This window comes from Cervus elaphus, chromosome 33 (assembly GCF_910594005.1).
Source record: "Cervus elaphus chromosome 33, mCerEla1.1, whole genome shotgun sequence".
Taxonomy (NCBI): Eukaryota; Metazoa; Chordata; class Mammalia; order Artiodactyla; family Cervidae; genus Cervus; species Cervus elaphus.
The window spans coordinates 22,100,256-22,116,748 of NC_057847.1; the positions used below are offsets into that span (position 1 = coordinate 22,100,256).

General features: G+C 41.5%; 1 protein-coding gene across 5 annotated transcripts in view; it reads right to left on the minus strand.

The window, feature by feature from the left end:
* OSBPL6 (oxysterol binding protein like 6) overlaps positions 1 to 16,493 on the minus strand; it is a 203,675-nt gene that overhangs the window by 48,433 nt on the left and 138,749 nt on the right. For all 5 annotated transcript variants that reach the window (XM_043894089.1, XM_043894090.1, XM_043894091.1 and 2 more), the window contains 5 exons: positions 11,662 to 11,784; positions 8,968 to 9,021; positions 7,793 to 7,906; positions 7,505 to 7,675; positions 4,488 to 4,620 (listed from right to left, as the gene is read on the minus strand). In XM_043894089.1, the coding sequence (XP_043750024.1) occupies positions 4,488 to 4,620; positions 7,505 to 7,675; positions 7,793 to 7,906; positions 8,968 to 9,021; positions 11,662 to 11,784 (595 nt within the window). The remainder of the gene's footprint in view (positions 1 to 4,487; positions 4,621 to 7,504; positions 7,676 to 7,792; positions 7,907 to 8,967; positions 9,022 to 11,661; positions 11,785 to 16,493) is intronic.

The following is a 16,493-nucleotide window of genomic DNA, read 5'->3' on the forward strand; positions in this document are numbered from 1 at the left end:
TAGGTGTCTGGCTGTACATAAGGATTATAAAAATTTACCCAAGACAATAAAAATACCTTTTAAAAAAAATCTCTAGAATTTCATTAAATCAAGATTAAATCTACTTTTAGAATCTGGGAAAAAGGAAAAATTATTCCAAGAAAGGACTGTTGAGATAGTTTATAATAGTAAAAAATTGAAAACTTAAGTATATAGCAGTTTACTTATTTTCTCATCATCCCTACTCTGTCCTAAAAAGAACTCTATCCAATATTCTGTAATAACCTATATGGGAAAAGAATCTGAAAGAGTGAATATATTTATATGTATAACTGAATTGCCTTGCTGAAATGAACGTAACATTGTAAGTCAACTATATTCCAACATAAAATAAAAAGTTAAATTAAAAAATAAAAAGAAACATGTTATCCAATTGTGCAATGATTAAATAAATTAAGGTTCCCCGATGGCTCAGTGGGTAAAGAATCTGCCTGCAATACAGGAGACACAGGAGACACAGGTTTGATTCCTGGGTCAGGAAGATCCCCTAAGAAGGAAATGGCAACCCACTCCAGTATTCTTGCTGGAAAATCCCACACAAAGAGGAGCCTTGTGGACCACAATCCAAAGGGTTGCAAACTGTCAGACACAACTGATGACTACGTACTCAGAGCGCATCCAAAGTTATCCATTTACTATTTCATTTCGGTACCACTGGTTAGGAAGATACTATGCCAACCAGCACAGTTCTAAGCATAGGGAATATAGCAATAAAGTAAGATTTATGGAATTTACATTCTGGTTTAAAGAAAATAAATACAATAAATAATCTGTACCTTAAACTATTATATACCTATTTTAGTGATGGCATATACTGGTACACAAGGAAGGCACATAAAATACTAATTTAACATTTTGCGTCTGTGAGAAAAAGCGCTCTCCAAGAGCTAAGAAACTCCCTTATATACTTAAGCTCTGGACTGACAGACATCCAGACCTATGAATAGCTAACCTCTTTAAGTACTGGAACTATAAATGTACTATGTTATGGGTTCAAGAAGATGTTACATGATGAACTTTTGAACTGCAACCAACCTCAATAATGGGACCCTATAAAATGATCAGAAAAGACAAAAAAAAAATGCTGTGGTAGTTCAAGAAAGGGATAGTTACTGTGGTTTGAGGTCGTCAGAGTAGATAAGACAGGAGAAACTTCTGTGGGTCTGGAGGATTGATAGAGGATTCAGAAAACCAGGAAGATGGAGAAGGGCAGAGCGGTCACAGCAGGTTGAGAAGAACAGCCTATGCAAAGGCGTGGAGGCAGGAACGTGCAAGGACACTCTGGAGATAGCACATAAGTTTAATTCGGCCTATGGAAGGCAAGGTTGAAAGGGTAGGCAGGGCTAGAAAGCTGAAAGTTGGATGTTAAATGCTAGGCTAAGTAGTTTGGACTACAGCCCAAGAGTCCACAGAAAACCACTCATAAAGAGATGTTTGCAAAAAGTTATTTTAAGAAATAGTGGTCTTAAGGGACTACATATTTTATGTAGTGAACAAAGAATTGGCTCTGGGATTACTAAATGTGGGTTGGCTGGAGTCTGTGGGTTGGCTGGAGCCCCAGCCTCTCCATCAGCGCAGTGCGTAACTGCGAAGATTCCTTAACCTCTGCGCATTTCACTTTCCTCATCGGCAAAGTGGGGGCAGCAGTAATACATATATCTCAAAGCCAAGGGCAATGGGATGATGCCTGCTAAGTGCTGGCGCCATCCGTGAACACATCCAAGAAGAGCAGTTCCCCAGGAGCCTCTGAGAGCCACGGAGTCACAGAGCAAGAGACTGAGGGTGTGGGTACCAAAGGCCGGTGAGCAAAGAGGGAGCATGAGTGAGGCTGGCAGAAATGGAATTCCAGAGGAAGGCAGATGAGGGGGAGTGGTTCCAAAGAAACAACGACCTCAGCCTCAGCGGGACGAACAGGTTGGGTGGGGCAGAGAGGACAGAGGTTTCAGGAGTGGTTATGACGGCAGCACCGACAAACACAGGGGAATCCAGGAACTGCGGCCGTTTTCACAGAGGAGACAGAATTGGCTTTTGACAGGCTCAGAAGACAGCGTGACGGAGTGCATCAACAGAAAGGGTCAACAGTAAGGGGAGCGGGTGGGAATGCAGCATGGGCTGGGTACAGAGGTCTGAGACACAAAGAGTGTTCCGCCTTTCTGAGGGAAATACGGTACAGTGATTAAGAGCACACGCTCCGGAGTCAGACCATGAGTCTGAATGCCAGCTCCACCGTCACTAACCGTGTCAACTTGGTTAAAGTGACCTGACTTCTCTGAACCTATGTTTTCTCACCCGTAAAGCGGCATTGAGAGGATTAAATGAGTCAAAGCATATAAAACACCTAGAACAGCGCCTGCTGCACAAGACATGACCCATCCTATCAACTGCCACCAGGACCACTACCATCTTATCATCACTATCATCGTCATAATAGACTGTGGTTAGAGCATGCCTATTGTTTCCAGAGCACTGAGCATGGTCATTAGGATCAAGTTGATCAGGGTTAGCCCTGCAGCTCTGCCACGTACTTGCTGCGTAACATGGACAAGTTACTCGACCTCTCTGAGCTGTGGTTTTCCTGTTTATAAAAATATGGCTCATAATTCCTGCTTGGTACTATTGTGAAAATGTATAAAAGACCACATATGTAAAGCACTTAGCTCCGTGCCTGACCCACATGAGCACTCAATAAACTAAGCTTATTATTATTGAAGCTAAAAGCAGAATACTCAATCTTGATCATCCCTACAACCAAGGCTGACCAGAGTAGAATCCCAGTGAAATAAAAGAGGAACAACTGGAAAAAAAGGGAAAACTTCACAGGACCTAAAAGCGGAGGCTTATTAGACAAGGTCTTGCAAGGCGGGTCAGAGGATGAGGCTTGAGAACACAGCAGAAATCAGATGGCCTCTTGTTGCCAAGAAGGCTTTGGCCATAGAGTCATAAGGGCCAAGTCAACTTAGGGGAGAGAAGCTGGTGTCTACAGGAAGCAACAAGGAAAGTGGGAGAGACTTAGGTTGTTCCCAAGAGAAGAGATCATTCCTCCACTAAATCCTGAAGGAGAAGAGAACGGCAGGACGAAGACACAGGTGGAGACGTCAGGATGGGGAGAAAGAAGGGTCACCCCCGAGACTGGCCAGAGGGCACAGGGACGGGCCACAGAGTGTTCAGGAGCACACAGGGACACACAGACATCCCCCACCAGTCAGGGGCTTCTTGGCATCACGGCCAATGTCTGTCTATCTTGGTCACATGAATGCACTTCTGTCCCGGTAGACAGTCTCCATCTTTTCAACAGCGTTAGTGGCCAGGTTGAATGCCACAAGCATGTACAAAGAGGCAGAAAGGACAGGAGACTGGCAGAGCCGCAGAGGTGAGCGAGTCTTCCGTATGTAGGACAGTGAGCTCAGCCTCTTCCCCAACCTGAAGTTCACAAAGGCAAAGTAATATCTGTGTTTTGTGTATACACTCAAGTAAAACCCTTTCAGTGGAATGTTAGCTTCGCACACTTCATGAATATAACATCCCCCTTAAAGTCATATTTTTCACATAAATACTGAGCTTGGGATGTGGAGAGAACTAATAAAAATGCCACAGACTTTGAGTTCACACATGTGTAGAGCAAAAAAAAATTTGCTTTGGTCAGGGCATGAACACAGATCACCAAATTTCAATTTTTCTAACTGAGGTCATACAATAATGTAACATTTCCTTTCGCCATAACTTTATAAAGGAAAAAATTTAATATTAAAAAAGAGGCCCAATATCACCTAAAAACAATTTAAAAATTAAATCAATTTAGATTTATTAAATACCTGTTACTATTATTATTTTTTCTTTTCATTTTTGAATGTCAAATGAAAGCCATCTCACAGACTGGAAATGGTCTGCGAATCCAGTTTGAACCAACATGCTCAGGTTCATGACATGGAAGGAAAAAGCTTCTCAGGTCAAGAGGCTGAGAGACGGTATAATGAAGGAATTGTGTACTAGTTCAGAGTCTTCAATGACTGATCCAGACTGGGACACCACACCAGGCAACTGTGGCTATAAGATGCAGTATAACATGGCTGTTTATTGCCGGTAGTTGGGGAACATACACTGTTCTGTGGGCCAGACAGAGCAGCAGAGAAGGCGGCCATGTAAGTGACCTAGTGGACTGTCAGTAGAGAGGGTGGAGGCTGCTCTCCAGGAAGCACTCAGCTGGGTGATCGCCCCCAGGGTCCAGGGTGTGGGAGGCTAAGGAAGCCAGAGGAAACTGCCGAGGAAATGAGGTGAGAGGGTTGAAGTGGGTGGGAGTCAGCGTAGGGGCAAAACCAGATTCAGTAGTTCTGAGGGTGCAGGGGAATGGACAGGTAAGAAACCTGAAAGGTGCAGGACCCATAGAATTTGCCCCTTTCGTGTTTGTCTTGTTGGCTCACCCTGAGAGCCCACGCTGGGCATGAACTGACCTTCTGCACACCTGTCCATTTCTTCCGAGTCCTGTAGCCAGGCTGCCACCTTGCTCTGGCCGGTCGTGCAGGTTGCAGGGAGGCTGCTGCTACAGGGCAGAGGGGACTGCCATGGAAAGCTATTTGGCTGCACCTACAGTGAACAGAAAAATGTGTAGGGTTAGGCAGGAAGAGTACATGCAAATGACTAAAAAGAACACTAGCCTCCTCAAAGCGACATTAAAAAAAGGGGGGAAAGGGCAAGCTCAAAATATGGAAGAAGCCTCTTGGCTAAATGTGGTACAAGCTCAGGGGAGTCAAATTTCATAGGTGATCACAACACTCGTTAAGCTGCCATCTCCACTGTACAATGAAGCGGACAATGCTTATGAATGCTATACTTGCAAGGACCTGCCAACTCAAATTTTCAATGGTTTCTGATTACTCACTAAGTTATGGTTGATAGTGTCCTTCTTGCAGTCCTCAACTCACGACTGAAGGCCTTTACTTTTTGAAAGCTCTCTGTACCCTTATGACTAACTCATGGTGTTATCAGCCACTTGTGATTCTTAAATACATTATGCACCAGCAAGCATCCTTTCCATCAAAATACTGAAAACCGCATATTCAATATGGCATTGCATATTGAAAACTGTAACATATAAAATGGCAGTCTTGGGAATTCCCTGGCACTCCAGTGGTGAGGACTCAGCACTTTTACTGATGGGGGCCTGGGTTCAATCCCTGGTCAGCAAAGTCAGATTCCACAAGCCACACAGCATGGCAAAAAAAAAAAAAAAAAAGCCAGCCTTGGCAAGTTGTTATTATCTATAGCTGACAGACTTTCTGTTAAAGAGACTTTATGTGAAATAAAGTTGTATGAAGTATGTAGATACTAAAGTGAGTGTAAGAAACACTCCAAGAAAAAAGCAGAAACGTATTCCCCTAAACCTGAAACAACTTTAAAACTCCATATTTGATTTTAATATTCAATTACAACTGTTTGTGTCTCTTGTAAATCATTATGAAGTGAAGGATGGGCATGCTTAGCAAACCCAGACTTATTTATTACCCACACAGGGCCACAAAGCAATTAACATCCTGGAACCTCATCATTTGATGCCTAGAATGCAAGCAAAGTGATAAAAAGCTCTTTTCACTCTTTATTGCATTTTGATAAATGTAATGGAAATCTTTCACCAAGTTAGATCTTAGAGGTATGTCGTCTGTAATGAGAGCAATACATCTATGAAAACCAGAGCTGAAGCCCTTTTTTATTCCAAGGCAAACAATGGGGAGGATTTGGTTTCAGTTCTCCATTCTCAGATGTCACCCAAGTGATTTAATACATAACACAAGAGATGAAAATAATACATCTTTTATCAACACTGTGCCAAAGACACAGGCAGAAGCTGGAAGAACCAAATGATTAAATATGTATATATTTTTAATATCCATCTAGAATACATTTCTTGTTTAATTTGGACTAACTCTGGGATTCATTCCATTTTGTGATGAGAACACAGGAGGCCCAGAGAATCTTGGGGACTATCTTGAACATCTTGTGTGTGTTACTCAGTAAGTGACCTGTTCCCTAATAACTGATTCATTAGTCCCCTAGAGATGGAAAAGGCAATCTACTCCAGTATTCTTGCCTGAAAAATCCCACAGACAGAAGAGCCTGGCAGAGTCCATGGGGTCACAAAAGAGTTGGACATGACTTAGTGACTAAACAACAATTGATTCATTTCCTTATATTTCAGAAGCAGTTAGTATTAGGGTTAATCCAACACCCTGTTTCTAGGAGAGAGATATTCCAGAATGAAATATGTTTGAGAGCCTTGTGAAATACTGGGTTAGCCAAAAAGTTCTTTTGGGTGTTTCTGTAGGATGTTATGGAAAAACCTGGATGAACTTTTGGGTCAACTGAATATAATTAACAGGATTTAACAAAAATTACTTAAGTAATTTCCATCAAAACAGCAATAGCTAAATACAGCTGTATTTAATTTAATCTGATTTGATGAGTCTTCCAGTTACCCCAGGAGGTTTTTCAATGCTTTGTAAGGAAACTTGGATATATGTTAGTCCATATATCCCTATGTAGGAAAACAGAGAAAGGCAGAACCTTCACTGAAACACATTTGAACTCAGTTCCCTGTGGCAGCCAGTTGTTCACAGATGTCTCTATTCTCAATATCAGGTGCCAAGTAAGAAACTGGAAGACTCCTGGGTAGTGCAATGTGGCTATGGTTCAGAAAACCTAATTATTGCAGCAAAGGCAAAAACAGCTCTCTCCCTGTTCCACTGACTTAGCCTTGGTTTTTAACAGGCAACACCTCTAGTTTTTCAACAACACAGAAAAAAACAGCCCAAAGAATAGCTTCAGTTTCCCTTAATTCGGTACAATGGAAAAGACACCGATTTTGGAAACAAAGATGAAGATTCAGATGAAGCTGAGATGAAGACTCAGCTGATAATGTCCTCTGGAAAAATGCATAACTGTCTCTGAGCTTTGGCTATATTAAAGACTAGCGATAAATGAATGTCCAATGCTTAACACAGTGCCTAGTCTCAAATAGGCCACTACTTATGTTACTGTTGCAATCTCTAGCCCACTTGCCTTGCCTTATCATGGGGAAATTCATTGATCTCTTTCATGGTCATGTATATATTACAGCTCAAGGCAAAAAAGCCAAAACACTGTGGTCTTCTTATTACCACCCAGGAAGACATTGATTAGGTGTTGATTAACCAAATGTTCACTCTACTCTCTAATATGCTTATAAAGCCATGTAAAATTAAGATCTAGTCCCTTCATAGGAAAAGTAACTGTTAATTCTCTTGGTGATCCACATTTCCATCTGATCTATTCTATACTTGTAATTAACTTTGATGCTAAATGTCATTATTGTTTTCTGAGAGTTAGTTTACAAAGCCAACCTTCTCTTCCTGGTTTGTCAAATGAGACTCAGTAAATATGTCTGCATAATCTTCCAAGCAATTTCTGGGCTGACTTTTATATAATGAAGTCATACCTTTCCATCCACAACTGAAACATTAGCAGCTGGTGAGGATTCAGCTGTGGAGGTTGAAGGAAATATGTGAAAACTAGCATCTCGTGGTGATCTCACAATTTCATTCTGCCGATACAACCGATGATGGCGCAGCTTGGAGACCCATGCATCAAACCAGTCCTGGGATTTCACCTACAACAATTAAAAAAGAGGAATAGGTAATGGTGAAGCCAATATCCTGTCTAACCATTAGTCTATGCAAATGATTTCCCAGATATTGGCAGAGAAACCATTTTAAGGCATCTTTACCTTCAAATGATAGATGTGTTCTTCAGTATCAAGGTCTATTCTCCGAGCTTTCTTTTTAATTGACATGACAGAGAGTCCCACATCGATGCTTCCATGGACCTTCCCTTTCTGGATCTGAAATCAAAAGATTGGTTAAAAGGCTGAAAGGATATGTGATCTGATGTGTTTCTGTACTGAAGTGAGCTTAATGTAAACTTTCATTTATCTACAGGAGATGGAAGATCACACCTCCTGAACAGAGAGGAAATGGCTAAGGTTCTGAAGTTAAGGTCCTTAATCTGAGGACAGCTGAAGTTGCAGTGACTTCATGCCAATTTCAATAAGTAAGGCTATTTATCTCACTCTTGTTTTGGCATAACTATAATGTTAATTCTTTGTAACTCTAGATTACACAGTTTACATCCTAAGAGAGACTTTTTCTGGTTCCTAAAATAACTATGGTCCATCTTTGACCTACAACCCCAAACATACCCAAGTAATCAGCTAGCAGACAGCTGCAGGGTAGAAATGGGCAGTCGGGACTGAGTGCACAGAGCCGGCAGCTCATCTTCTGGCTGCCCTCATCTGATCAAGGACACACAGCTGACTCATGAAGGAGCCAGGGATGGAACTGAAATCTGAGCCCTCTGCTATTTCTCCCACACGCAATGACAAGAGGGAGAGTGCTTTCCAGTTTTGCATGCAAGCAATAACTTTTGATATTAAAGAAAGGTAATTTGGAATAATTTTAGAGCTGGGATGCTCAAGATAAAGGAATATATGAAACAGAAATGAAGTCCATAGATAAGTCTTAAAAAAACATCAGTAAGAACACAGGCTGAATTTCAGAAAAAGCACATAAAGCATAGTTTGTTGAGAAATGCAGGGAAAAAAGTCTACTTGAGTTTTCTAAGACAGAAAGGGTGATTTTTGTTAGTTGGTGACTTTTAGGTTTAAGCTTCTGTTTTTAACAGCTTACATTACAATAGTTAAATTTTCATGCAGCAGTTTGAGATTTTATGCTAGCTTGAGCATAAGCATAAAACACACCTTCCATGCAACATGGAAGTCTGGTAGGTTGTTAAGTCTTACAGGCACAGAAACACACAGAACTGGTAACTACGGCACAACACTTGGACACTGTGGTGTTGACTCACTTCAAGCAGAATTCGAAACCAATCCTTTTGTCTACTTACATCAAGTGGTGCCTTTGAATACTTTAACATTCCATTATCCAGGACAAAAAAACGCTGCAAGAACCAAACAGTCCCCAGTTACTATAAGTATTCTGAATTACATAAAACATTCACAAGTGTGGGTCTAATATTGCTTGGTACTTAGTAATCAACATGTTTGACCATTTCCATGTATTTGAATTTAGTGCACCTGGCCACAGCCAGTCACATGAAATGGTAAGGAAATCTGAGCTCTCATTCCATACCATTTACCTAGTAGGGTTCTTTTACACATAATCCAATGGGGATGAAATTTTTCACCACAGTTTTCTTTTCTTTTCTTTTTGGCTGTACCGCACAGCTTGCGGGATCTCAGTTCCCTGACCAGGGATTAAACCTGGGCCACAGCACTGAAAGTGCCTAATTCTAACCAGTAGACTACATGGATGTCCCCCATCACCAGTTTTTCTTAATGGGGGAGTGGGAGTAGCAGGAGGAACCCCAGAGCCTATATCTAGGACTCTCTGAATGAACTACACTGGGATGTTTTTCAAAATAAGAAATGAGAATAAACTGAGTTAGGTCACAGTGATTCTGTGAGGAACTTGACTGCTTGTTTACTTTCCCACCTTGCAGGTAAATTCTTGACTCTCCCTAGCTACCATGGATAATTCTGAAAATACCCATGTCTGTAAATAGAAGCCAGTGGACTGAAGCTATGAATAATGAATTATCTGGAAAGTTTAAAAAGTAGCCTTATCAATATGCTTGCATCTCCACTTAGAAAAATACTTCCATTTCACTATTAGTAAAACAGATTAAAAATTATTTCTTAACTCTATTAAGGGGGAATAAATAGATATATTTGGAGTGGTTTTTGTCTCTTCCAAGATACTCCTGGTCCAGTCCAAATAAATCTAACTATTTTTGATCCACAAACCTCAGGAGCTCTTTTGGTTGATTTCCTTTCCATGGACAATCGACAGGAGAACAAACAGCTCCCGTGACCCAATCAAACAATGGGTCCAGGGTCCTCTAGTCTCCACAGATGCAGGTAAATTACCGTGGCTGGTAAATTACTCGGCTGGGAAGTTTTTATGTGACTTAGGAACTCTAGGCTGCTGAGGTGACAGGCAGTCGGGCCTGGGGACACCCTATACAGAACTCGCAGAAGGCCACTGTAACCCTTTCTTACAGTTCTGGGGGGGGCAGCAAGTAAGCACTGGAGGAAAGAACCTTTACAGCTGAAAAATACTTGAGTTTTTGATTGCCTATGACTTGGGCAATCAAATGGACTGATGCTTGAATAAATACAGTATCACAGACCAGGAGCAAAGGCGATGAAGGGAGGACCTACTACTGCTCATGTAGCAAAATGTTCTAAGGGACGATCCAGAAAGAGCTGCAGCTGAACCACAGCCAATTTTGCTGAAACATGGATTGAGAGTGCTAAATTAAAGTCAGCAATTCAGGTAAATGTGTTTTTGTGACCCCTTTCTTCTATTTTTCCATTTCTATCTATCAAAGAATTCTAGCAGAGATAACCTATAGGATGGTCATGGGGAGGAGACAAGCAAGGCCATTGATTTGAGGAATTGAAAAGTGGGAATGTCAGAATGAAAGGCAAAGGTGCTCCCAGGAAGGTGTAAGGCCAGCTGACCAAAATCCAAGAGAGATCAAGGGTGAAGAGAGATTCCTGGTACTGGTATAATATTATGGGTTCGAGGAGACTGTCAAGGTTTCCGACAAGTGAGAGAGAAGAAGACTCTTTGACTGGCTTTTATTCCATCCTCAGAGATAGGGAGTTGAGGCAACATTTCCCATCTGTTAATTTTTAAGTCCTTCCCTTAATTTGCAAAAAATACATTTCCTTAAGGATGTTATAATCCATAACCTCCAGTTTTGAGCCAATGGGCAGCAACCACCACTCCATTTGCACCCCCAAATCCATCTGCCTTGAGATGAAATCCATCAGCAGATGTGGCAAGTAATGAACCTGTTCTTCCAGTGATTCTAGATAGATACTGGTGGTCTATCCAAAGGCTTGTATTGAAAACTGAGGACAGCTTGCTTCTCCTAAGTGTCCAGAACTCTTGCTACTCAGGTCATTGCAACAATGCAATGCAAAATATTTTCTTCATAATTAAAACTGGAAGATGGAAAAATTATGTGGAGTTGGGGAGAGAGAAATACACCATATATATTAAAGGGCAGTAGGCAAACTTCCAAAACAAGTGATTTCCCATCTTTAGTTTGCACTGGCAAACAATAATTCTAGGAATTTACTCCAAGAACTTAAATGGAAATTCATGTATAAGAATCTTCATCACAACATCATACAGTAAAAAATCAGACACATGTATACACACAGCAATAGGAAATTGGTTCAGTAGTGGTGGGGTATATAGTCTAAATCCATCTGATGAAATACATGCGTGCATTTAAAAGCAGCTCAAGTTTAGAAGAATGTTTAATAAGAACATATTTATCCTAACTGAAGTTTAAGAAGCAGAGTACACAACAATATGTGTAAACTGGATTTTAAATATCATGTAAAATATTTTTTCTCTGCTTACAGCCACTACAGAACGAACAGATATGACAGGCTGCAGCCTGTATGGTTAAAATAAGGCTGTATAACCACTTAATGACACCAAGTTAAGACCCTCTCTAATTATGAAGATGATCTGAAGATGAATGTGATGAAAATGGTACCTTGTGCCAGCCTTTTAAAGGCCATTTTCTCTTCTTTAGCATAAAACCCTCATGTTTGTCTGGTCTCTGGACATTGGTTTGGCCTATTTTCAGTCCTTCTATAATTTCCCAGCTGTCAGCTTCCTAAGAGAAAAGAAGAAAAACAAATCACATATTTCTCAGTGTTTGATGACACACTTAGAAGCAAATTCCGAGGTAGAAGTTGCTTTTGAAACAACACTCAACCCATCAGAGGTATGAATATCACTCTGGCACATTCTCTAACATCACCCACAGCTTTGCACTTATAACTGAAGTGAGAACGCGCTCCTGGGTACACCTGGAGGAATGCAGGCCATCAGAACAGAGCTGGACAGCGGTGAAGTCTGGGGTAGAATGGTTTTGATTGCCTGTATTCACAAGATTTAAAATGCACTTTTCCAGGCAATTCATCTCTGTGGACAGAGGCACATTAAAGTTTTAAAATAAGATCATTTTGATGAAACATGTTCAATTAGCGTGTGGGCCTGACTTTCTGTAGAAATAAAAAGGCTGTAGTAGCCTAAGTAGCTCACAATCTGTTAGGCTGAAGAGCAGCCCTGTGGGCATCTGTTTCCCCTCGGTGAGGCTGCTGACATTTCTAAGTGAGCATAAAATGCCCCACTTGCCAAATACCCACCAAGAAGTCCGTGCTTTCGAAGACACACGTTGTGAGAAAAACACACCGTTGGGAGCCCATGGAAAGAACGCCCAACTGCACGGCCAAAAATCTGAGCTTCTAGAGTCCACATCATCACCCTCCTCTGTTAGTTCAGTTCAGTTGCTCAGTCGTGTCCAACTCTTTGCGGCCCCATGAACCACAGCACGCCAGGCCTCCCTGTCCATCACCAACTCCCGGAGTCCACCCAAACCCATATCCATTGTGTCGGTGATGCCATCCAACCATCTCATCCTCTGTCGGCCCCTTCTCCTCCTGCCCTCAATCTTTCCCAGCATCAGGGTCTTTTCGAATGAGTCAGCTCTTCGCATCAGGTGGCCAAAGTATTGGAGCTTCAGCTTCAACATCAGTCCTTCCAATGAACACCCAGGACTGATCTCCTCTAGGATGGACTGGTTGGATCTCCTTGCAGTCCAAGGGACTCTCAAGGGTCTTCTCCAACACCACAGTTCAAAAGCACCAATTCTTCTGCGCTCAGCTTTCTTTATAGTCCAACTCTCACATGCATACATGACCACTGGAAAAATTTCCTGTTAAAAACAGACTAAATCATGGTTTCCTCTTCCATAAGATACATTTTGTTCATCTATGTTGTTTTTTAAAAAAGCTTTTAAAATGAATTGTCAATATTTAAAAATCAGAGGATTTCAGACTTTAAAAATCCAAATTTCTAGTGTTTGTGGAAGCGTAAGATGCTGGGAGGGATTGGGGGCAGGAGAAGGGGCCGACAGAGGATGAGATGGCTGGATGGCATCACCAACTCGATGGACATGAGTTTGAGTAAACTCCAGGAGTTGGTGATGGACAGGGAGACCTGGCGTGCTGCGATTCATGGGGTTGCAAAGAGTCGGATACAACTGAGAGACTGAACTGAACTGAACTGAAGATCTGGCAATGTTGGTCCTGCCCTGGGGGATGGCAGCCCATCTTCAGTCTGCCACAGTCCCCCTTGGGTCTGCTTCCATGTTGGACAGCTGCTCTGCAGCAACATCTTGGGTTTTAGAATCCCCGGGCCAGGTAATTTCCAAGGGCCCACGCAGCTCTATAGTAACCGCTGACCTGGTAAACACCCGTGTTCTAGATCTCAGGCTTGGGGCTCACTCAAGCATAAGCAGAGGCAGGAACAATGAGGTCACATCGCGTGCATGACTGCTGCAATCCTGCCCATGGAGCAGGGAAGCAAAATCTCTCAGCACAACCTGCTTGACCACCTCAGCTCTGGAAAGCTGGATGCAGCTTCATGGATCAGGGCAGGCCTCTCTGCAGAACGATCTGACCCAAAGTGACTCAGGAAGCTGACTTCTGAGGGGTGTTCTATCAGCAATCTTCTTTAGACTATGGCACAGAGGCTTCAGCGGGAATGGCAAGGGGTTCTATCTTGGGGCAGATGGACTTGCCAGCCCAGGGTCTGGGTGGTGGCTGTCCAGAGTCTACTGCAGGACTGTGAGGCTCTGACAGGACCCAGGGGCCAAGGGGCCATAGTCAGTTACTGACATCAGCCACAGAGATGGGAGGGGAGAGGGCTGCATATTTACCATCCATGCCTCTTTCTTCTGTCTTCTTTCATCTCAGAAGCTGCTTGCCCTCTGCTGTGTGTACTTAGTTGCTAAGTCATGTCTGACTCTTTGAGACCCCGTGGACTGTAGCCTGCCAGGCTCCTCTGTCTATGGGGATTCTCCAGGCAAGAAAACTGGAGTGGGTTGCCATGCTCTCCTCCAGGGGATCTTTCCACCCCAGGGATCAAATCTAGGTCTCTCATATTGCAAGCAGATTCTTTGCCATCTGAGCGACCAGGGAAGCCCACTTGCTCTTTGGCTGAGTCAAATCTATGTGTAAGTCCAAATATGTGTAAATAGAGTGGGATTTTCACAGAAAATTGTTTCCAGGAGATGTGGCTGAACATTGCTTCATGCTAACATCATTAAGCCTAGGAGATACTCCTGGCTTCTGAAGCCAGCATCATGCTTCTACCTGCCTGAAGCCCAAGCCCACAACCACCAGCACCCCTGAGAACTGATCCAAGATCACTGCCATTTCTCCATCTTCTCGGTCATCTCTGAGGGCGCCTGGTGAATGAGCTATTAATACCTCTCTCACGGAAATGCAGCTGCCAGTGCTTATCTGGTCACATTAAGAACCTTTAAAGGAGCTGTAAACTTCCTTGTACACAAGAAAACAACCTACAAAGTGATTCTCTACTTAAGTACTGTCGGAAACTGTGACTGATCTGGTCAGAACCATCAATTAGATATGGTAATTTTTTCAAAAATATTTCTTTCTAAATAAATCCACTTTATACCTAAAAAAAAAAACAAAACAAAACTTCTGATGAGACAATTTCAGGCTCTGTACCCTATTTTTAGGACACTAAAAGGCACTGTCCTCAGGAGTACAAAGCAGAGTGCTTTGGTATATTCATTTTTTAATACTGAACTGTAATTCAATCCAGGTGAGCACTGTTTATAAATAATGAGAGAATAATAGAAGAAAATAGCAAGTTCTTGTACAAAGTCCAGTTATCTTTGGCTTTTCATTCCATCAGTGAAGCAGATAAAAATGATTGATTTTTATTCCATAAAACTAATAGATTTCTATAGATTTCTTTTAGAAAGCCTTAATGTAATCGAGAAATTAAAAAGAAAACCTCTCTACATATGTGTACCTATATTCATGAGCACTCTCTCTGGTCCTAGAGAGATATCAGCTGTATTTAATGATATTTCTATTTTTAGTAGCCCCATCGATGGATAGCATCTCCAGAAGAAGAGCATTTTTATTTTTGGCTAGATCTTATCTTATTTGAAGGCTAGTGTTCATCTTTGATTTATTCTCTCTCCATGTGTGACGAATACTCTGCATTATGTATGAAAATGGAAATCTTTAATAATAAGTACAAATGCTATTTGAATTTTTTCTTAATTAAATTCAGAATGTAGTAATAGCTTGTCCCTGTGGAACTATGACTACTGATCTCTGTCACAGCAGTTTTTTTCTTCTTTGGGAATTTAACTACAGAGGGAAAAAAGGGGCGGGGCTGTGTGGATAAGACAGAAAAAGCAAAAAGTTAAAAATGTATTTTGTAAATATACACGCAGCAGTTCTGAACAGGTAACTGCACTCACTCTGATTCAGCATTACTACACCCAGCAAAAGAAATTAGGAAGAATCCTAATATAGTTCTTAAAGTTAAATAAACTGTCAAACAGACAAAAAAGCAAAGGATAATGCCAGAGCAAACAGTTCTATTTCAATTATAAATACTGATGATAATGTTACAAATAAGGTGTGTAAGAAATGAAATACCCTATCTTAGGACTTCATACAATTCATCTCTATACTCAGTAGACCAGGTCTGTTTTGAGAAAGCTAAAATTGCTTTCTGAAAACTGAATAACTTTTCTTAATTTCAATTAATATCAATTTTCTTCTTAAAGTCACCAACTTTCATAGGTTTATGTATATTAGAAACAGTCAAAAACCCTAACATAATCAATACTTGCAACAGATATACAAACATTTTTGCTATTACAAAAGTTTTAAAAACACCGTTGATCTAATAACAATACCCCCAAACAGAAAGGAACCTGATAACATCCCTAGGCTGTTCATTTGGGAAAAAAAGACATTTCCTTTCTCAAGAGTATATTCTCTAGGCGCATATGCGTAGGTGGTGGATATGTGAAATGCTTTAGGAGGTGAAAGTATCAAACAAAGCATTTGAACAAATCCTGAGACAAGACTATGTGTACTTTAAACAGTGTTCTTCCACCACCAACCAGTACCCAGGGAGTCCATCTTCTCTCAAAGTGGCTGAGGGATGGTGAGATACTATGGTGTCTGGATTGAACGGGACTCTGATTTCATGGGGTCCCAAGAGAGCTGTTATGTATTTGTACAGAAACACAACAAGAATATGAGTCACACAGCAAGATCTAAGCAGGCAGATGCATGGAGAAGTAATGAGAAGTGGATGTTGCCAGGGTCCTACCCAGATCCCAAAGTGGGTGCTCAATCAGTGTGAGCCACCTTCTCCATCACCCCTACATGGGGTTATTTTCTCTGTCCTTTAGCTGTGTCTTAAGAGAGAACTGAGGTTTCAAAGAGATTTCTGGTCATATTTACCAAGTAGACATTC